This window comes from Dasypus novemcinctus, chromosome 12 (genome assembly GCF_030445035.2).
Source record: "Dasypus novemcinctus isolate mDasNov1 chromosome 12, mDasNov1.1.hap2, whole genome shotgun sequence".
Lineage (NCBI taxonomy): Eukaryota > Metazoa > Chordata > Mammalia > Cingulata > Dasypodidae > Dasypus > Dasypus novemcinctus.
Genome location: NC_080684.1, coordinates 35267134 through 35288621, shown reverse-complemented (window position 1 = coordinate 35288621; position 21488 = coordinate 35267134). Strand labels below are relative to the sequence as shown.

The following is a 21488-nucleotide window of genomic DNA, read 5'->3' as shown; positions in this document are numbered from 1 at the left end:
AATGGACACAGAGAACAGACAACGGGGGAAAGGGTGTGGTGCAGGAAATAAATTTTTTTTTAAATCTTAAAAAAAAAAAGCCTAAAATATATGCCATTAAAAGGTAGTAAATTTAAAATAAAGCAGAGGGGTCAGATTTTCAACTTTTATACTCTAAGAGGAAACTGATTTGCTCAAGTACACAAGGTCTGCAGTGTTTGCAGACTCAATGTCTTTGAGGCTAGAAGGGAATGGAAAGTGATGGGATGTATGCCACCCTAAAGTATATTCTTATTTAAAATGGTTAGCTGCTATTTTTTTCCAGCCAATTACACTTCCATGCAGGAATGTAGGCCCAGTGTTGCCAGATCTTCTAATTTTCCAGTAAAATAATTATGAGAAAACTTTCTTTCTTTAAATATTGAAATTTTTATTATAAAAGTTTTAAGGGAAAAATCCTTTGGAAGAAGATTTTTTTAAAAATCTGTAAGGGCAAACAGTTTGTGACTCGTGGTCTGGTCTTCTCACTCTCAATCTAGTTCTAATATATTATTCTATGTGGTATGAATACCTTAATAGGAAACATTTAGCATTCCTCCAAGAGATGCAATGATATAAGTATAAATATTAGCTACTCCTATAAATAGACTTTGGACCTACAAATGGTGTTTGGAGTATTAATAGGAAGACTAGGAACAAAAGACATGGTAGAACTATCAAATGTCAGAAAAGATTAATGCCTCCATTATCTTATGCTCAGATTAACAAAGTTAAATGTTAGAAGTTTTACTCTTTTTTTATACCTAAAATTTGAATACCAGAATGGGATGAGTTACTATGCAATGTGGAAAACCAATCATTGGTTAAAATATGGTTTCTACATCTTACTTGTTACTAGGTATTAAGCTCTTTGGCAAATACCATGATATCTCTGTTTAAAGACTAGAAAAATTTTCAAAAAATTTTCAAAGCTACAACAAAGAGAATAAAAATTACAAAGCACTCAGATAACCAGGGTTAAATATTGCTAAATAGAAGAAATGCTTTCTTTAGAAATATGTTAGTATCAATAGATACCAAGATGTGATCTGGTTAATTAATTGGCATAGTAAAGCATCACTTTAAAAGGCAGTCAATTTGACCAGTTCATTTTGAAAAAGAGCTTCATTCCCTTTCTCTTGTCATTTGTGAACCAAACAAATATCTGATTAATCTGAACAATATTTTTTTAAAATACAAGAGATTTGCTTTTATATAAACTTAAAAACTCTACCCAAACAGTTACGTTCAGGTATATATAAATATATATACAGAAGTCAAGAAGTAAGCCCATAGGAGTGTGTGGCCATCATAGGCCAATCATTTAACTCGGGTTGTTATATGACATTTGCAAGATGGGTGCTTCTCTGACCTACTCCTAAGAGCTGTCCGTTTTTAAACAGCCTTCCCATGAGGAAATCTCTGCCTTCTGTTCAAAATGTTTGAACAAAACTCACCTCTGAACTAACAAAGATATGTAACAGAACACTTGGCATAAAAGGGCTTAAAGAAAGCAGTTCTTAAATAGTCTCTCAGGCTGTCAGTCATCTAGATATAAGAGAGTCAGAATCCACGGTGTTCAGAAGGTAGAGTTCAGGCTGAGCTGTCAATCCCAGATGGTACTAAGGACAAAAAGATGAAAGAATGTTAGACAAATTTTCAAGTATTTAAATTCACACTTAGGTACCTAAAATCAGCCTAACAATTTAGGCCTTTTTCTAGTACAGCTATACTGATTTTTTTTTTTTTTTAAAGGAGGTACTGGAATTATTGAACCCAGGTGTTGTATATGGGAAGCAGGCACTCAACCACTTGAGCTGTATCTGCTTCCCACTCTAGTGATTTTAATTTCAGAAAAGAAATGTCTTACAGACACATGAATGGTTTCTGATATGTAAAATAATAGCTAGAAGCTTCAGTACTCAAGGACTGATATAGTGCCAAATACCTTTGGCAAAATCAGCATTTTCTATTCCTGTGTTATATTCTACTACACTTATGATTACAGAAGAGCAAGCCCAGACTGCTTTTTCAGTTTGGTACTGTGTATATGAGAAATCAAATTTCAAACCATTTAAATCTTGGCCTTATAATCCTGGCCCCATTATCCTGTGGCACCTGACCAGAGAAAAGCCTTCCATTAAAAAACAAAAACATTAGGGGGAAAAAAACTACAAAATGGTATGTGCTGAGAGAAAGGGCGATGACCTATGGGTCCCAAATGTTTGTCAGGCTGAATCAGAATCACCTTGGCTGCTTTTAAAAAACAAACATTCCCAGACCCAGCCCTGGAGACTTGAATCCAGATGGTTTGTGTTGGGATGTGTGAGGCTGTATTTCTTACTATTCATTTCCTCTCTTCTGATACACACAATGACTGGAGAAACCACTGAGTCTCATTTGAGCCCGGCGATTATTACTTAGGGCTCTAGGATCATTGTTGCCCCTTGGCACTAACAGCCTATGAGTTAATGCAGAATGCAGACTATCACTCTATAGGAAGGAGACATCCCTATTGTGATAGAGGGGGAAAGGCCAGGGTTGGGAAAATCTGGGTTAAGGCCCCAATTCGGCCCACTTCCTATGACTTTGAACAAGCCAAGAATCCTTTTGGAGTCTTATTCTACTTATTTGTAAAATGAGAACAATAAATGTGACATTTGAAAATGTCAAGCACAATAACACACTAACGTAACTATCTCCTGTTTGTTTTCAATATGTAAATTAAGACATTACAAATTGCTCTATTCGGGCTTGATGTAATAATTGTGAGGATAATATATGCCAAACGATGTCCAAGATAAAACTATTCCCTAGTGGCTAGAAAAATACTGTCACACTGGCTTTAGAGGAGGGAAACAATTGTTCGGACTTCAACTTTCATCTTCAGACTTCACCTTGGTTATTCCCTGTAGGGTATTACTTATTAGTCTTTAGTAACTAACAGCAATTGTCAGATACATTGATGATTCATTGCAGTCTTTTCCTGAGTGAGCTAAACTGGTGGACTTTATCATTGTGTAGGAAGCGAGAATTACATTATTAGTCTCCTCATCCCCACAAAGTGTATCACTTAAATGTCTTAGTAGGCAAAATTTCTTTATTAGAGAAGTTTGTCATGTTACTCTGAAAAGAACGAGAAATGGGGCTCAATGACATAAGAGGGGTAAAATATTTTCAGGGGCAGACAAGTAATGCAACTGAGTAAGCTTATTAACTATTATTAGCTGTTGCTGTGGTAAGACCATAGAGAACCAAGGCCCATTCTTTACCCCTGCCCAAAGCATTCAAAAAAAATTTTTTTTTTAGTTTGGCACAGGCCAAAATTAGTCTATAAACTGGAAAGTTTTTAACTAAAACATAATTCTAACAATCAGTGTCAAGCAAATGCTTCAATGTGTTGATGTTACTTAAGCAGGTCCTGCTGCTGTTAAACAATGAACTTTGGTTCTTAACCCCACCTGGTATACTGTATATTATATAAGGGGGCTTGGGAATGAAAATGTGGGCTCTGGAGTTAGGCTACTCAAGTTCAAATGCCAACTTCTCATTTATTAGCAATGTAAATGTTATAAGGATTCAGATTATAGGAGTGCTCTGACCTGATTTACACGTAGTAACAATTGTTAGCCATGTATCCTATTGTAAATTAAGGTTCCTAAGCTGAAGTGCAGAGAGAGAACATTCATTGTTCCTACCCAGTGGAGGTACAGAAGTCATTTCGGGGGGCAAAGCTGCAGGAAATGTGCTAAATCAGGACTTCCAACTGTTTTGCATCCTGTTTTATTTACAAAGTAAAACCCGAATTAAAGGCAGCAGATGTACTGCAAGTGGTTGAGGACAGGCTTCTCATGTACGAGGTCCCAGGTTCAACCCCCAGTACCGTCTAAATACAAAATACAAGAAAAAAACAACTCTCATGGGAGAGAAAATGTAGCTCAGTGGTTAAAGCGTCTGCTTCCCATGAACGAGGTACTGGGTTCAAGCCCCAGTACCTCCTAAAAAACAAACGAACAAACAAAATAACAAAAAGAAAAATAGAGACAATATGAGGATGGATAATTTGGAGCACAAAATTCTTTCCAGATTACCTCTACACTGTTATTCAGCTCCTGTAAGATAGGCAGGGCAAGCTTCCAACAGAGAAAGGGGAAATGAAGTTCTAGTGACACTCCTGGATCAAGTGCTGACTTGGATTTGCCTGCCATGCTTCTAGGGACAGGGCTAATAGTTTACTGTGCCTGAGCAGCAACTTTATTAAATGATGTCACTATTAATCAGGCCTGCAAAAATGCTCATTCTTTTTTAAAGCTAAATACTGTTGTTTCTTTTTAAATAGTACTTCTTATTGGCAACATTTATAGAATTTAAAAGCCTATTTCCTTAGAAAAATGTTCAGCTTATAGAACTGTAATTTCTTTTAGTTTAAACATAGTAATGATATGAGATTTAGCTATAGCAAAACTATCTGAATAAGTGGGTAAACACAAATTAATGTCTTGGTGTCTGCAATTAATCCAAGTATGGAACTAAGCCTATTTCTCTCTCCATCCCTTCTAAGGAGATGATCACTAACAGTGTAAGCTTACTATGTTACTCCAGTGGTAGTGGATGTTTCAATATTTCAGAATCAAAGTTGTTGAGACCCCATCAATAAAGTATTCTCAAGTTAAAAAAAAATACCCAGGAAACAAAATTGGAAAAAGGAAAAAATTTTTAATTACAAACCAAGTTTACATGTTGTTGAATGGTCACTAAAAGCACAATTGTACCCACTCCTTCACACCACTAGCAGAACCTCACAGGAGTCAAAATGCAGCTCTTTCCCAATTCTGCTAATTCTCAGTATGACTGTAGCAGCACAATTATTTCATGTCACATTTAAGAACAAGGACCAATTTACATGAAGTACAACTGTGTATCTTTAAATATTCCATGCAAACACACTGCCAAAAATGCACTGCACATGCTAGCACTGGGGGAATTACACTTTATATATTGTTGACTGAAGTATACTTTCTCCTTGTGAGGATCAAATGGAATAATGTAGGGGAGTGTTTTTAACCCTTGTAAAATTCTACCTACATCATATTATGAAGTGTCACTGAACTGGAAAAAAATTTTCCATAATTTTAAGTCTTAAATATAACTTTTAAATAAAATACTAGCAGCCTAAATGTTTGTGAATCTGAGACTGACTGGACTCATCCAGGCTCAGGGCAAAGGTAAATGTTACTGTATCATCTTTACAAGGATTTATTGTAAATGTGGCCTTCACCTCCTGCAGCCAGAGGACAGTTAAAGATGTCAGTCCCTGATAACTTCACAGAAGGTCCTGATGACCAGTTTGGGGAATGATGGGGGAGAGGGGTGGATGAGGAGAAATGGTCAGGGGAATGGTCATGGTCAGTGAAACAGAGGTTTGTGGGAAGACAAACCATCTACACTTTTGATACGTGCAAAATGTCAGGAATAATGCTTTTGGGGCTCAGATGAACAGAGAACATAAATCAACCAGCACTCCAGAAGGGAAGCTCCAAAAATGAGAAGTCTCTTAATATCTTTCCCAATATTGTTCCCACCAGTCATTGGCTAGAAGAGACTTTTGATTATTTATCTCCACAGAGAAACATTTGAGATAATCATCACATAGTCTCAGGCTCCACATGTAAAAATGTCAGAAGTGGCTGAAGTAAGAGCAGCAGCTTCATGGTGAGGAGACCCATTTCCTCTGACTCCAGAGCTCCACCATATGGTCTCAAAAAGTTTCTCCCTCTGAGGGAATAGCTGAAGAGAAGTAGGCCAGTTCAACCTCGCTGAGAGCTTTGCAGTGGGAGTGACTCTTGTTGACTTGCTGAGGGAGAGAGTGAGCTTTGCAATGGTTGGTCCATAGCTCCTGAGATTGCCTTGCAAGTCATCTTGGGCAAGAAGCAGAGTGATGCTTCAGGGAAACATGATGATTCTGGTGACAGGTGGCTTTTAGGAATAAAAGAGATTGCTCTTCTTCTCCTTTAATGTCTTTTTTCCCTACCCATTCCTCACCTCCAAAGTTACATGAGAAGAGAAAGGTGATGGTTTTTATCTATGTGTGCTCCAGAGAGTAAATATTGTCAGGAAAAGACCTTTGCTAACATGATGGCTAACAACAAAAATCCTGCTAAGCTTTTAATCTCTGAGGAAAATCTTCAGGAGGAGATTAGTAACCACTACCTACAGGTGAGTTTTGCTATTTGTCCATTTTCTACTACTTTAATGCTGTCTCACCCATTAGTTTCCACAAAGAAATCCACTACCTGATAAAAGTAGATGTCTCTTAATTTTATACTCTAGCTGAGATTTTTATAATTAAAATAAGAGGTATGCATAAAAAAACTACTCCTCAATCTTTTAAAAATCCATTTTTTAATAAAATTTGCATACTCATTCTATGGTTTTATATTATGAAAAATCTACTGCATTTCCACATACAATTTTTTTTAAAAACATATCATATAGCCTAGTTGAGAAGCATGCCTAGAGGATTATCTCTCAAAAGAATAAAACAAGCTTGACCCTGGTCAGCTACTTAAAAATTTAGTGTTCTGATGATAGCAGCAAATGTCAGCTTTTTAAAAGTCCTACCTAATCCAGTTCCCAAGTTAGTAGGTCAGGAAAAAAAATATTCCATTTTCAAACATGTATGAAACGAAGTCTTACCCAACAAACAGTTGAGTCCTAAAAGCATTCTGTGCAACAGCACATACTTTTGGCTATGTTCACACAGTAAACCATAGAAACACACTGGCTCTGATGGCTACCTGCGGAGGACAGACAGACTGATCCAGTGTTTACTTAGTATAGCCACCGGTGGCTTCTTCAGTCAGCAGGACTTTAGAGATGCTTACCGTGTGCCCACAGTCCAGGAAAGACATGCCCAGTGCAATCAAACATTGCCAACCCTGAAAGATAAAATGTGGTCATCATTCACCCAGCCTCTCTGAAAAGGCCTCTTGCCCACCATGACTGCTCACACCACACGGCTCGGATGCAAACCCACTCCCTGCCTTTAACATCCCGCTTTGCCACTATTCTTCTACCACCCAAGGTTGCACAAGTCCTCCTTCCAACTGCATTCCCTCTTCAAAACATCTTGGACCCTGCCCTCCTTCACAAAGGTGGTCTATACAATGTTCAGTCCTGACTGCAGAGTTCTGCCTTTTCCTCCTGCCTTGTGTTTGTGGTTTGTTTCCCTGATCAGACGGAGGGTTTCCTGAAGACCACTTCTCCTTCAGTCCTACCCCATTTTCCCCCTCTCGGGCATGCTCAAGATGAGGGAGAAATGACTGACACACTAATACAACGCAGTAACCCAACTCGGGAATCAGTCCTCAGCCCTAGAAATGGTCTTCAACAGTATTACAAGTCTCAGGCAGAGTGAGGACAACTTGGCACCTTCATAACCAATTCTCATGAAGGAAGTATTTCCCCTAACTTCTACGGAAGATTTTTAAAACAATTCCTTTCAAGAACTTCGTTATCTGGGTTTCCTTTGAGTAAATCCCTAGATCAAAGGATCAGCATAATGTTAATGTGCTCAAGGTTTTTGGGGGAGAAAAAAAGAAAGATAGGTCAATCCAGGAGGTAAATTTTCCATATCTGAAGTGATTTGCTCAATCAGTACCTAATCTGTGGCAGATTGACATGAGGACTACATAAATATTCTAGATAACAAGAGCAGATTTCCAGCCTCCATCCTTCACCATTCTCTGCAACAGATATGCTGTTCCTTATCCCCAACCTTGGGTTTTCCAAAGAAACCTGCATAGAATAGGGAGGGATGTGGCTTTATTGTTGCTGCTGTAGCTGTTTTCATTAATAGAACTAAGGTTACAGAAAATTTGGAAAACAGAGAAAAGATTAAGCCATAATCCCATACCCTAAATCTACTATTACCTTTTTTGCATTATTTACTCTACACATTTATTTATTTTTATATTCTGATAATCTGAATATATGTAATTTTGCATTCCATTTCCAAGAAACTATGGTAACCTCCAGGTTTTAAGTAACTATAGAATAATCCAGTAAGAAAGTATTACTATTTCCTTACTCCCCCTTATTGGACAGCCATTAAGTGATGGCACTGGGCTGGGAATCCACATGTCCTATCCCAAAGCTCTTAATTATGTTGCACAGCCTCCTTCTCCAGCTCCATCTTATAAAAACTACTCTCAGCTCTGTCCTTCACTCTCTATACTTCTATCTTTCTTTCATGACAGTGAATATACTACACTCTCTTGTTAGGAATTATTAAGACTAGAAGCCAGAAGGAAGTGACTGAAACAGAAAAATGACAGAGCTTAGGAACCAAAGTAAATTTTATGGTTAGAAATCTTGTTTTATAAATAGCTGATTTGACAATTTCATATAAATTGTCTCAATAATCTGAAAGCTAGATTGCTGTGGGTTCTTCTGGGTCCCTTCATTTCTGAATGTTAGTCAGCCCCACCTCTACCATCCCAAACTCTACGCCCCTAGCCCCTCTAGATTGGACTTACCAAGTAGAAAACAAAGCTCAGATAAGCCACGCTGACCACAGCAGACACCACATACAACACCACATGCCCTAGATCCTGGACATAAACCACTACAAAGTACATGTTGATGGAACAGACGATAAGGACCAAGATCCCGCCTGCAATCCTCCAGCCTCTGTAAAAGAATCAGCACAGTCACTGGAATAATAGTTCAACCTGGCCACAACCAGAAAAGAAAACTGTGTCTTAAGGGGTGGACAGGACAGAGGAGTAAGATGCATATCAAAATGAACTGAAAAGTGGTGTTTAATGTCCCAGATTAGGTTTAATGAGTCAAAGTCAGATGTGAATAGGAAAAAGGGGGGGGGGAATACCACCAAATAATCCATAATATTTAAATGCCTTTCATGAGAGTCCCTAGAAATGCAAAAAACTATTTCAAATTTCCCATGTCATTTTTTTTTCCTTTTTTTTTCTTTTTAATTTCTCCCCCCTCCCCCCGCCCCCCAGTTGTCTATTCTCTGCGTCCATTCGCTGTGTGTTCTTCTGTGACCGCTTCTATCCTTATCAGAGGCACCGGGAATCTGTTTCTTTTTGTTGCATCATCTTGTTGTCTCAGTTCTCCATGTGTGTGGCACCATTCTTGGGCAGGCTGCATTTTCTTTCGCGCTGGGCGGCTCTCCTTACAGGGCACACTCCTTGCACGGGGGGCTACCTATGCGGGGGGCACTCCTGCGTGGCACAGCACTCCTTGCGCGCATCAGCACTGCATGTGGGCCAGCTCCACACAGGTCAAGGAGGCCCGGGGTTTGAACCAAGGACCTCCCATGTGGTAGGCAACACCCTATCCATTGGGCCAAGTCTACTTCCCCCATATCTTTAAAAGTGTATATAAAAGGTATTAATTACTTCATGCCTTTCTCATTAAGATAATTTAAAATAGAATTAAACTGCTTCAAAACTCAGTGACTGAAGTTGAAGAGATAAAGACCTAAAAGCTAAACATTTTTTTTCTAAAACTGAAAAATATGCCTTCCCTCCATTACTTTGTTCAGTCTCCATTTTCTAAGGCAAAGATCGAGGAAGCGGCTCTAGCAACCACCTCTCAAAACATAGTTCCCCTATATGACTCATCTTCTGACTGCCTGTTTGATGAAAATACCCTTCCCCCACATACCAGCAGCCCCTTTGGGGAACTAAGAGAAGAGCACACTCACATTCCATTGGCAAAGTCACTCATTACTGGCCGCAAGCTGGTAAATGTGAGGATGGGTATGAGAGCAAAGGGAAGCTGGAAAAGAGAATATTAAAATTAGATCATTTCACTGGGAGGCCATGTATCACTCCAGAGAGCAGCACTGTTAGCCAAAGGCAAACAGACCTCACCTCATCTACTGCATGAGAAATAACAATTTTTATCATCCTGTCACGCACACCTGCATTAGGCTAAAATCTGTAGAGCTGTTTTTAACCTAGAATAAATTACAAGTGTTTCTTTACAAATATTTGTATCTGCTTTGTCTTCTTTAACTTCCATAGTACCTAGCAGTGTCCTGTGCTCACTTAATAAATGTTTACTTGGATTAATCAACTCCAAGTTTGTTTTCTATATGTAATTATGGCTCATAATTCCCATTCAACAGCCTTAAAAACCCAAGCCGTTTTGAAAAGCCCTTTTGATGCCAGGGATTTCACATATATTCACTGCAGATTAAGATTATGCCTCCTTCATTCTCTCAATTTCCCTCCAGGCCAGCACTTTGTTTGGTACCCAACAGTCATACATGGTGCTACCTGAGTATATAGGATGTGCTTCCCCAGCTCCCTCCTCACCTGTAAGCTCTGCAGCACATTCAGGAAGTCATTCATTCCTGTCAGATGCTCTACATCTTGGAAGACAGCAACAAGTAGAGTGGGGATGATGGCAATAGAACGGGTCAGAATCACTCGGGCAAAACGTGACCATTTTAGATTCAGGAATCCCTGGAAAAAAACATAAGAGCAAGATAAAAGTCTAGAAAAAAGTGTGGGGAGGTTCAGGAGGGACCTTAGCAACATGAGATTAAGAAGAAAAGGGCCATGCCAATCCCCTCAATCCCATACCAGTCAAAATAGCACACACCTCCATGACAAACTGGCCAGAATAGGTTCCTGTCATGGTGGAGCTCTGTCCTGCAGCCAGGATCCCCACTGCCCAGATATAGAGTGCAGCCGGTCCAAAGTAACATCCCAGCACAACCCCCTGGGAGAGGTAAAGGGGAAAAGATATGTTTATGTCAATGGTCTGCTTAGATGATACCCAGAACAGCATTTCTCTGTGGTACCCCCTCTTCTTCACTGTGCACCTACCTACACCAAGTGATGGGCTAGGCATTGTCCCAGAAGCTAGACACAGGCCCTGCTCTCCTTCTAGAGGTTTTCAATCTAACATTTGCAGAAAATTCCTTCACTGCTCAGCTTAGTTCTCTCTCTCCTCTAAGCTCCTAATGCTTTTATCATTGACCTATGTTATAAATACTAAAAAAAACAAAAGTCTATACATTTCCCAAGTTATACTCTTTAGCACACTACTATTCTGGAAAATGATAATAGGAGTGAAGAGAAAAGGTCAAAGAAATTGGGAAATGCCACAGATGCTAAATATTGTGCTCTTGGAGAGTTACAATGTAACATAAAGGGACTGAGAAGCCCTAGTAAAGACCACTTTAGTAGAAGCACTTTTTTTAGAATACCCCAATTAATATCTGTAGAACAAAATTTTATCTCCATAGGTTTAGGAATTGCTGGTGTACAAGCCATCTTTCCAGTTGGTCCTATATTCCCTCCCATGAAATCTAAAATGCTTGTCTGGCATCTGTATATCTGAAATAAATGACACTCCAGAGGTTTAAGATGCTCAATGAACTCAAAGAAATGACCAAATGATAAACCAAGAACGTGGATTCAGAAGCAAACATCACAAATTTGAGAATGCTTACCCCTTTGTAGATGTCGACAGTCAGTGTTGAGTTATCATCAGGAAAGAGATCAGCATGGGGACTACTGCCATTTCTACAAACTGCAACCTAGAATCCAAAGCAAAAATTAAAAAATGAATAAATAAAAGGAATCCAAAGCAGTGTAGGAGCAACTTTCATTTCAGAGGCAAGAACAAGACAAGAGAGCTTGCCTACAGATCACACAAGTTATCCAAGAGATAAAGGTTGGAAGTAAAAAACTGTATATAGATTGTGTATGGGCAGAGACTGGCAGCAATTTCACTTGTAACCTTCTTTCATAATCTTTCTACATTTCCATCATCAAAAATATTTACTGGGTTTGAGGGTGAATGGTAATCTAAGAATCCTGGGTAGTTTTAAACAGTGACAGGAAGATAGGTCCTTAGGAAGGCTTCAAATGACAGGAAGCCCAGAATAGGGAGCCCTTAATCGCAGACAGCAGAGGTCATATATATGGGAAGCAAAGAGGTGATCAAAAACTAGACGGGCAATCAGGAATCAAAAGGACACAAAATCCAAGACAAAACAAAGTCTGCCCTAGCCACAAGTTCTATTTTCTGTTTCTTGTCCTTTCAACCTCTCCTCATCACCAAATGACTAGGACTGGCAGGCAGGCAGGCAGAAGCTGATACACAGGAAATAGAAGGTGATGACAAAGAGCCAAAGAGATGTGAAGCCACTAGTACGAATATGAGGCAATCTTGAGTTTGCGGCAAATCCCTGCCCAATCAAACTCTCAGAAAGAAAAGTCCAGGACTGGTCAGCTGTCAGACTGCAGACCTTGACCAGTTGGTGTACAGCAATTCTGGGGGAGAAGCACTGAGGGGAGAGATTCATTTCCCCTGAGCACCAACTCATTGTCATATTATACCTCATTCCCATCTTCACTCTGCCCTCTCTACTACACATGACCCTGGCTTACTTACCACTTGTTCGTTTCTTCTCTCAAAAAATGCCTCGGCAAAGACTGAGACGACAAAGACGTTGATGATGAAGGAAACAAAGAGAGCAATGCAGGATTCAATGAAAAAGTACTTATTGGCTTCTCGAACTTCCTGCTTATTGGCCCGGTTAACTTGTCTGGACTAGAGAAAGAAGAGCAGCAGTCAATATTTTGACAAGCTGGAACATGTTTTCAAGTAACATTTCATGAGTTTGGAATCAGCTGAAGGATTCAGAGGTAAACAACCAACCAGATTAAAGGTGACAGTTCCAACACTCCCTTACTTCCTAGTTCATTAGGTGGTCTTGTGACCTTTGAAGATAATGCTCGTTCCCCATGTGGGAAACAGTGACTAAGTGATTACTGTGCTCCTGTAGTTACTGTGGCTAGAAGGACCACTGACCTACAAAATAACCTGATTTCAGTGCTAAGGGATATATAATCTTAATTATAAAGGTCTCTGAACTCTCCCAGGAAAGTACTGTTAAGACTGGTTGGGCTCCTTTACTCTGACCTCCACAGGGTCACTCAGGCTTTTGAGATTTAAACACCAGAGCCTTTATGTACTTCAGGTCGTTTTTGAAGAACTTTAGGTCCCACTTTCTTTGTGGGGTCAATAATAATAATCTCTGGTTACCATGGTGATAAAAACAGAGTCCAAGTATGTGGAGTTTATAAATGTCCAGCCTTGGAAGCACGACTTGCTCCTTCAGGGCTCCAACTGTTGTAAACTAAATTTGTGTACCTTACAATTAAAGGAAATGCTTCAATGAACTATCAAGAAGCCGCTAAGATACAGGACTTGCTTACCTTCACTAAGGCAGAATGCAGGTACATGTTGTGTGGCATGATGACAGCTCCCACGATGCCCACAGCCTGCTCAACCTGTGGGGTGTGACAGCCTGAACAGGATGGCACAAACATGCCCTTGAGCACCTGGCTCTGGTCAGGTTTCACTGTAACATACTACAAACAACATGAGAACTATGAGCCTTTAGTAGAACATGAGGAGACCGACACAGTAACCAGTACTAGAGAACATTCAGCATCCTTTATACTCTTTGCAACCCTTCTTATTCAGCAGCTACCTAGATTAATAATGAATACAGAATCATCAAAAAACCAAGCAACATAAGAGGAGATGGACAATTTGATTCAGGACTCAGGTATCCAGAAATTGTACATCATATTTAAGAAATAAAAAACAGATGTGTTTAGAATGTAATTAATATCCTAAAGAAATAAAGTAGTTGCTAAAGGCCTTGTTATTAGCTTCACTATAACTCTTATGAGACAGAGCCAAGAATATAGTCAATTCTTGATTATCCACGTTTATCATGCTTCTGTTTACATAGATTCATCTAAAAATCACTTATATTTTCTACCAGCATATAGTGAGAGACTCATAAACACTTCTCATACATACTTGCCCCTGGTTCAGTATTTCTCTTGGAAGCCTTACACTAAGCTAGATAATTACTTGTAGATGAGACATATATTTTTTTAAACTTCAGTCAGACCAACAAGAGGAAATCAGTTTATAACAGTAGGCATAGAAAGATACTATTACTGCATATAATGGCACTTACTAGGAGTGTCTGGCAGGGCATGAATCAGTAAATACCCACTTATATCCCCTATAGCTTATCAACTGTTCCAAGCTGCAGTTAGTATGAACCAGGATAAGGAAAAACAGAAACCTCCAAATTTAACAGCCAAGAATAATACCAGAAGATGACTACAAGCTCCTCCTAACCCTCTCCAAAGCTGTTTTGTTTTTAGGATGGCCAAGTTGGGAACAAAGAATCTGGTCGTTTTTGGCCTAAAAGTTCCTAGAGGCTTTCTGGACACTAATCTTTGCTATAGATCATATTCTTTCAAAACGTGCCCAGGACTGAACTGTTTTTTTTGTTGACATACCTGAAACAATTAAACATCCCAGCATTGTACTGTCATTTATAAAGAACTAAAGCAAAACAAAACAAAACAAAAACCACAGAACTTGTTTTAAAAAGCTAATGAAAAACCAATACCACTTGCCTCATATCCAAATGTCAAGGCCATAATGGTGATAAGAAAGCCAAAAAATGCCTCGAGCTTCCGCAAGCCTAAAGGGAAAATAACAGCAGTGAGTTTCACAGACGGTACCTTCTCTGCAGAGGGCAGGCTGTCCCATCAGCTAAACCTTTGACTTAAACTTCCATTCCCACTCTCCTTACCATATTTGTCCAAAAAGAGAAATACAAAGGTATCTGCAATGGTGATGAGAACTCCACCCCATAGAGGAACCCTAGATCAGAAATAAGAAGTGGAGATTACGGGAAGAAAGGTAACACTGAGAAATCCTTTCTTCCCAATAGCTCTCCAGATACTAAACAAGAAGACGGGATTTGGAAGGGAGGGACTAGTGTCAGGAAACCAGGCCTCAGGTCAGTTTAAGATTTTAACACCAACTTAATTACATTCACTCAAACTTTGATGGAGTCTACTTATGTGTCAGGCATTTAGGATACAAAGATGGAAAGTATGAGTCTTACCCTCAAAGAGCTCACTATCTTGTGGGATAAACATACAAATAAATAATACAAATTGTGACCCACTCTATAAAAAAGGAATGTATAACCCGCCACAGTAACATAGAAGATGTAGAGCTTATCTGTCTGCCAGGGGAGAGGGAAAGGGTTCCAGAAAATTTCCACAGCAGAACACCTGAGCTGCATCTTAAATATAGGACATGAGTTTGATTTTTTGTTTTAATGTATCTCTGAAATCTAGCAAATTAGAGGGTTAGAGACTAGAAGAAGAAAAATCCCCTCACCTCCCCACAGACAGAAGATTGATGGCAATGGCTGAACCAATGACTTCTTGCATATCCGATCCAATGATAGCCAACTCCACCATCAGCCACAGTATAATTCGTGGGACCTAAATAAACAAAATACACAAAATAGTACAAAGATGTGGTTCTAATTAATAATTTCTAAGAAAGTCCCCAGAAGTTCTAGAATTCACATATATTTTAGCATAGCCCATAAAAAGTCCTTTATAAGCCTCCAGCCTAGACAGAAAGTACTAAAACTTGATTCCACCCATCACTGTCTATGGTCCCAGCTGGAGAAGGCACATGTGGTGAAGTCTATAAGAAAAATCAGGAGGCAGCTGATTCTGACTTTTTCTTTCCTTCCCATTAAAGAGTGCACCTGGGTAAAGCCAAGGGTTTAATTTCCTGTCTAAAAACAATCTTAAAAGTTTGATAGGAAAATAAAGATGGCCAAAAATGGGTTCAGCACTCTAAGTGGGAATGTAATCTTTTCAAATGCCCTTTAGACATTTATCAAAAAAGCAAATCTATAGAGACAACTCACTAAGTAAAAGCATCTCATTCCTAGAAATGACCAAGGATATTAAACCAAGCATCAAACCTGCAGGAAACCCATGGTAGCTTTTAAAGACATTAAGGAACATCCAATTTCCAAAAACAAAGAGTCCTTTTCAGTCAGTAAATCATCATAAAAATTTTCCCTTTTCTCATTTTATATTTTGAGGAAAGAAAAAGACATGTTTTGTTGGTTATGATTTTCAAACCAGACAAACAGACAAACCAAACAAACTTCTTCTTGTTATATCAATAGTTTCAGAGAAAATTTTCAACTTTAGTAACCAGCTTTAGTAAACATGTAGATTTTTAAGTAATCAAGCATTCAGCAAACTGTATCACCTATGTCACCAGCTCTTCCTAACTTAGACTCATTCAGCCTATGAATGTCAATTAAAGTCTCTGAATGTCAATCCTCTATTATTCTCAATCAAGCTGACAGAACACTTCGGGTATCACTTCTGAAGAATGAGATACCAGTTGCCTTGAGATTTTTTTTTCATTTATTTTAAATCAAAATAATAATTTTTTTTTTTAATTGGGTTCAGAGGAGAATAGAAAATTATTGTAGAAGAAGAGATATACTCTATTCCTGGCTGAGAAGACAAAACAAACATAAAATTGCTGAGTGGTCATCCTTAATGTAATAATACACAGCAAGGGGAAAAGGACAGCTATGCAAAGGGCTTCAGGGGAAAATGGTCAGAACCATGTGGGCTTATACAAAGTAGGAAACTAATCTAGCCAAACAATCCAGTTAAGAGACAAAATTTAGTTCATACTGGCTCATTGAGGCTGGGAAAAACACCTACTGCCCAAAAAATTTCTTGTCACAAGAAACAACTGCTAAAATACCTGCAGAAAAAGAAACTAGAAGAAATTATAAGTTACCAAGGTGGTAAACATTTTTTGAAAAGACAAGGATATTTTCTGCTCACAGCAAGAAAAGGAGATTAAGCATTTACACCAAACCAGAAGTAGATCAGTATTGTATCTAAAGATAAAGCAAGTTTAAAAATGTCTTCCAGACATAGGGTTGAGTCCTGCAAGTAAGAAAGGACCAAAATGTCCAGAAGGGAGCTATACAGAACAGGACAATGTAATCCCCAGGGTTAGAGTAACTTGAAAAATAATTATTAGTAAATTCCAAAGATCTGCCATATTTAGTTTGTAGTAAAAAGGAAAGACTTTTTTCAAAGCAATTGGACAAAGTCAAGCAAAAAGAAAATATATACAATGCAAACTGACGGAGTTACATGGATGCATGAATAAAAGTGCTTAGTGAGAGCACCCACCATGAGCTGAGTGCTGCTAGATGCCAGAAGGTAGTGAATGGGAAATGTTTACTCAAATAGAATTTTTCTAAGGAAACTTTTTGGGAAAAAAGTGAGTCTCCAGTTGGATGTTGAAGGAGGGGAGAAACACAGCTTGGCAGCAAAAGGGACTCGAGAATTTCCCCGGGGACTCCCAGTCTCAGTGCACTGACTCCCAAGTCCTCCACTGTCTCAGTATATAGTCAGGCAGCCTATTGCCAAACAGTTTCCTGTGATCTAGAGGAATGAACAAACAACACAGCACACTGCTCACCTTGGGATACTGTCGGTGACATACTTCAGCAAGATGTAGTCCAGTGACCACTCCCAGTCTAGCTGCAAGGCGCTGGAGCAGGAGCCCCACGATGGTGGCCAAAAGAAGAACCCAGAGCAACTAGAAGAGAATAATATCCTCCCATGACATTCAGTGTACAAGTGGGTTTTCTGTTTGTTTGTCTATCAATATGGATGGGAAATATTATATTCAGGAGAGAATCCAGTAAAGAATTCCATGGCCCAAACTCTCGATCAGGTTCTGCACATGACCTGCTAAGGTCACTTTGAACCTTTCTGAGCCTCAATTTCTCCCACTGCAAACATGGTAAATCCTTTGTTCAAGGAAATCTATGTGGTTAAATGAGGTAACTGCACTTAGCTCCAAGGCTGCTATGTGACAGGCTAGGTACAGGAAAGGATGTAAGAATGGGTTATGGGGGAAGCGGACTTGGCCCAGTAGTTAGGGTGTCCGTCTACCACATGGGAGGTCAGCGGTTCAAGCCCCAGGCCCCCTTGACCCATGTGGGGCTGGCCCACACGCAGTGCTGATGCGCGCAAGGAGTGCCGTGCCACGCAGGGGCGCCCCATAAGGAAAGCCGCCCAGCGCAAAAGAAAGTGCAGCCTGCCCAGGAATGGCGCCGCACACACGGAGAGGTGACACAACAAGATGACGCAACAAAAAGAAACACAGATTCCCATGCCACTGACAACCACAGAAGCGGACAAAGAAGAAGACGCAAATGGACACGGAGAATGGACAACCGGAGTGGAGGGGAAGGGAAGAGAAAATAAATAAATAAATAAATCTTTAAAAAAAGGAAAAAAAAGAAAAATGGGTTATGGGCATATAAAAGGGGCAGGGACAGGACTAGAAGTTCACCTTAAATCCAGCCACTGCTCCAGACTGCAAATCAGATTCGATGTTTCCTGGATCCAGGTAGGCAATGCTCATAAGAAAGCCAGGTCCCGTAAAAGCCCAGAGTTTACGAAAGCTAAAACAAGAATACTATACAAGAGAGGAAAAGAAGGCCAAACTGAGTATCACCTCTAACTACTGACATAATTTGTCTGTTATTTTCTCAAGTATGAAGCAACTGTTTCAGTTTCACAAGAAAAAAGGATTTAGGCTGCTGGATATTATATGTGTCCAAGTTTCACACTTCCATTTTAACAACTTATTACTAATACAGCCACTTCTGTCCATCTACACAAATGAGAGCCTACTCCTTACCTGCTCTTTCCATCAGCCTCTCATTCTAAAACTAGACTAACAATATCAGTATCTCTGTCCCCAACCACTACCCAAATGGAAGAGCCTGGTTTTTATTTAAAAAAAAAAAAAGAAACATGAAATTCATACTTTCCTGACCCAAAATGGTCACTACTACAACTGAACAACTTTATATTTGAGTCCCTCATTTTTCTTAACACTTACTTTATTCTGGTTATAAAAATTCAGTCTTCATAGACTGCTTGCCAAAATTAGATCTGAGGCTGCTGACCTTGAGTTGTCCAGAAGAGTTTTTACCCACGGCTTTTCCCTAGACAATAACGTTCTCCTCCAAGGACTTATCACTAACCTCCTCCTCCTCCGGAATGGCAATCTTCTCATCAAAGTAGGTAGTGAAGGGCTCTTCTGAGGGCCCCGTGGACTGATGAAGAGAGGAGTTACTGTAGGCAGGATTGATGGCACCAAGACTGGCAGTGTCCCCATGCTCTCCAGAAGCATCATCTGAATTAAGAGATTTCAGAAAAAAGTAATAAAGATGAACAAAATACACTAAAAACTCAGCCTTATTCATACTGAAATTAAATCTTTGGAAAACACAAATGTACAAGGTATATCAACTTAACAATTTTTTTAATAGTTTATTTTAATCTATAGTTTAAAAAGTTAATTTTGAAGACATTCCACACGCTTGAAAATTCAAGAAGTACCAAAAACCTCTCTCATCTCTGTCCCCCAGTCTCAGCTCTAGATCCATTTTAACACTAATCCCAAAATGGTTTTCCTACTTTTATTCCTACTTGGTAATTTTTAGAACATTTCATTTTCTTCTTTTTAAAACATGTTGTCTGGAGCTCAAAATACTCCCAAACCAGTCTCATTGGTAACCTAAAATCCTAACTTTTGAAAGAATTAGGACAGTCTAATGGAACTTCCTCCTGCTCGTCCTCCCATTATTTAGTAGGACTTACTCAAGCAATCCTTGGACATTCTAGCTCTTGGCAGGCTTCTCAAAAAAATATGCAAGTTGCAAAATCCTGCCACAGTTCAGGCTAAACTGAAGCAGCAGGAAAACCACCAAGCAGGAACTTTTGCCTCCTGACTAAGATCTGCAGTAAAGAGCTTCAGGTCATGCGGTGCTAGCACCAGGCACCCTCGTGATAGGTGGGCTCATCGCAGACTGATATGTGCAATTTCCCTGAGTCCTGCAATTTGTAGTTAATCTACAAACTGTAGTTAATCTACAGGGAAGGAGAGGGTCTGGGAGAAGAGGGCTAATTGATAGATACATACAAAGCCCAGTTTGCTGCTGCTGCCACCAAATGGCTATTTGGAGCCACACAGCTATAATCCGCATTTCCAAGATGACTTTGTGACTTCCAGTTAGAAAAACAAAAGCTTTCTTTCTATAGGAAGCTGACCCACATTAAATTAAGCGGCCCAAAATTGAAGAGGAAAGTAATAAAAAAGAAATAGAAATTTCAAAAGGCAAGTTAGAATTAATAAGGATTAGCCAAAGCACTCGAGAAGTGCCAATCAAATAGAGTAGTAGTAGGCAGTTGCCATGTATTTCATTGCTCCATGCACAAGTGAAAGAAACATCAGGACTGTCATGAGAAGCCAAAGGGAGCTACTGTAACACTCCAGAGTTTTTTGTGCAAAGTCTGGGAATCATATTGCTTTGCCCTTGTTAAGCATTACTGCTATAGAAACCAAACTGACAACTAATCCTGACTTATCATCTCAGAACTGGCAATAAATGAGGCAGGTCTCTATGCTCATAAATCCATTTTTATTTACAGTCTAAGTCACCAGATGGTGACTTCTGAATAGAACAGGTCTCCACAGTGACATTTTTCACATTTTTTCACTGTGAGAGAGGAGATGGGGGCAATTTTTATTAGAACAGATAATGAGAGGGAAAATATGATAAATCCCTGTTCCTGACTTTAGCTTAATTTCAAATAAAAATTAGACAACAGCACAAAACTATAAATTACCATCTGGCATCTTCTGTTCTGGACCCAATACCATGGTGGATACCTGAATGCCTGAGTTCTTAGAATAGGACTCTAGAAAGAAGAAAAGGGAGGGAAAGAAATTAGCAAGAACAAACTGACAGATTCAGAACCAGCATTTTGTTACTCTGTATGACTGAACCCTTACTATGTGTGAAAAATAATTCTACTGAATTACATAACCTTGAAAATAATTAGTTTTCAGGATACAATTAAGAGAAACAAGAAAAATGAAAATGCCTTAATCATATTTTGCTGGCAAGACTTCAAAACTAAATTGAAGGAAAAGGTAATTCAGTGAGGGAGACAAATAATTTTTAATAAGCATCCACAGGGAGGCTGCTAGAAAATAATCTAGTTTCTACTTTTGCCTCCAGATTAGCAATGAGTCATGTACCCCAAATATCTAAAGCCAGACTGATTTCCCCTATTCTTAAGTGTTTTAAAGGACAGAAATCTATGATTCTCTTTGTTCTAACACTTCAAACTCAGGATTCAATCTTCTGGAAAGAGGGGGGCGACTACCACACCAGGATACTGGTAGCGGAGAGCCACTATTTTACAGCCTCAAGTTTCCTTGAGGAGAGACTTCAGCCACAATAAGCTCCAAGTCAGAAGAAACTAATCACCCCTGGCCCAGTTCCTTTTGGATTCTCACCCAGAGCTGACAACCAGATGTCCCAACAGGAGTAGCACATTGGCAACACTTCTCTGCCCTTCAGTAAAGCAACCTGCAAGGGACGGGGCCCAGCTGTCCAGCTTTCTGTAACTTGGGGTTAAGTTTAAATGGGAGGGGGAGGA

The 21488-nt window shown here is 39.3% G+C and overlaps 1 protein-coding gene across 14 annotated transcripts in view; it reads right to left on the bottom strand.

Annotated features, from left to right (window-relative positions):
- Positions 1–384: 384 nt before the first annotated feature.
- The window catches only part of SLC11A2 (solute carrier family 11 member 2), a 30350-nt gene continuing 9246 nt past the window's right edge, over positions 385–21488 (bottom strand). For 7 of the 14 annotated variants that reach the window (XM_071218888.1, XM_012523373.4, XM_004453675.4 and 4 more), the window contains exons 2-17: positions 20670–20741; positions 19022–19173; positions 18322–18447; positions 17440–17559; positions 15295–15401; positions 14696–14766; positions 14517–14584; positions 13287–13442; positions 12460–12618; positions 11513–11599; positions 10657–10776; positions 10368–10517; positions 9752–9825; positions 8556–8709; positions 6903–6956; positions 385–1640 (exon numbers count right to left, since the gene is read on the bottom strand). In XM_071218888.1, coding sequence (XP_071074989.1) covers positions 1563–1640; positions 6903–6956; positions 8556–8709; positions 9752–9825; positions 10368–10517; positions 10657–10776; positions 11513–11599; positions 12460–12618; positions 13287–13442; positions 14517–14584; positions 14696–14766; positions 15295–15401; positions 17440–17559; positions 18322–18447; positions 19022–19173; positions 20670–20741 — 1748 coding nt within the window. In that variant the 3' untranslated portion in view covers positions 385–1562. Of the gene's footprint in view, positions 1641–4714; positions 6957–8555; positions 8710–9751; positions 9826–10367; positions 10518–10656; positions 10777–11512; positions 11600–12459; positions 12619–13286; positions 13443–14516; positions 14585–14695; positions 14767–15294; positions 15402–17439; positions 17560–18321; positions 18448–19021; positions 19174–20669; positions 20742–21345; positions 21451–21488 lie in introns of those variants that run through there. The other 7 variants (XM_058308228.1, XM_058308227.2, XM_071218890.1 and 4 more) reach the window with 5 other exon arrangements.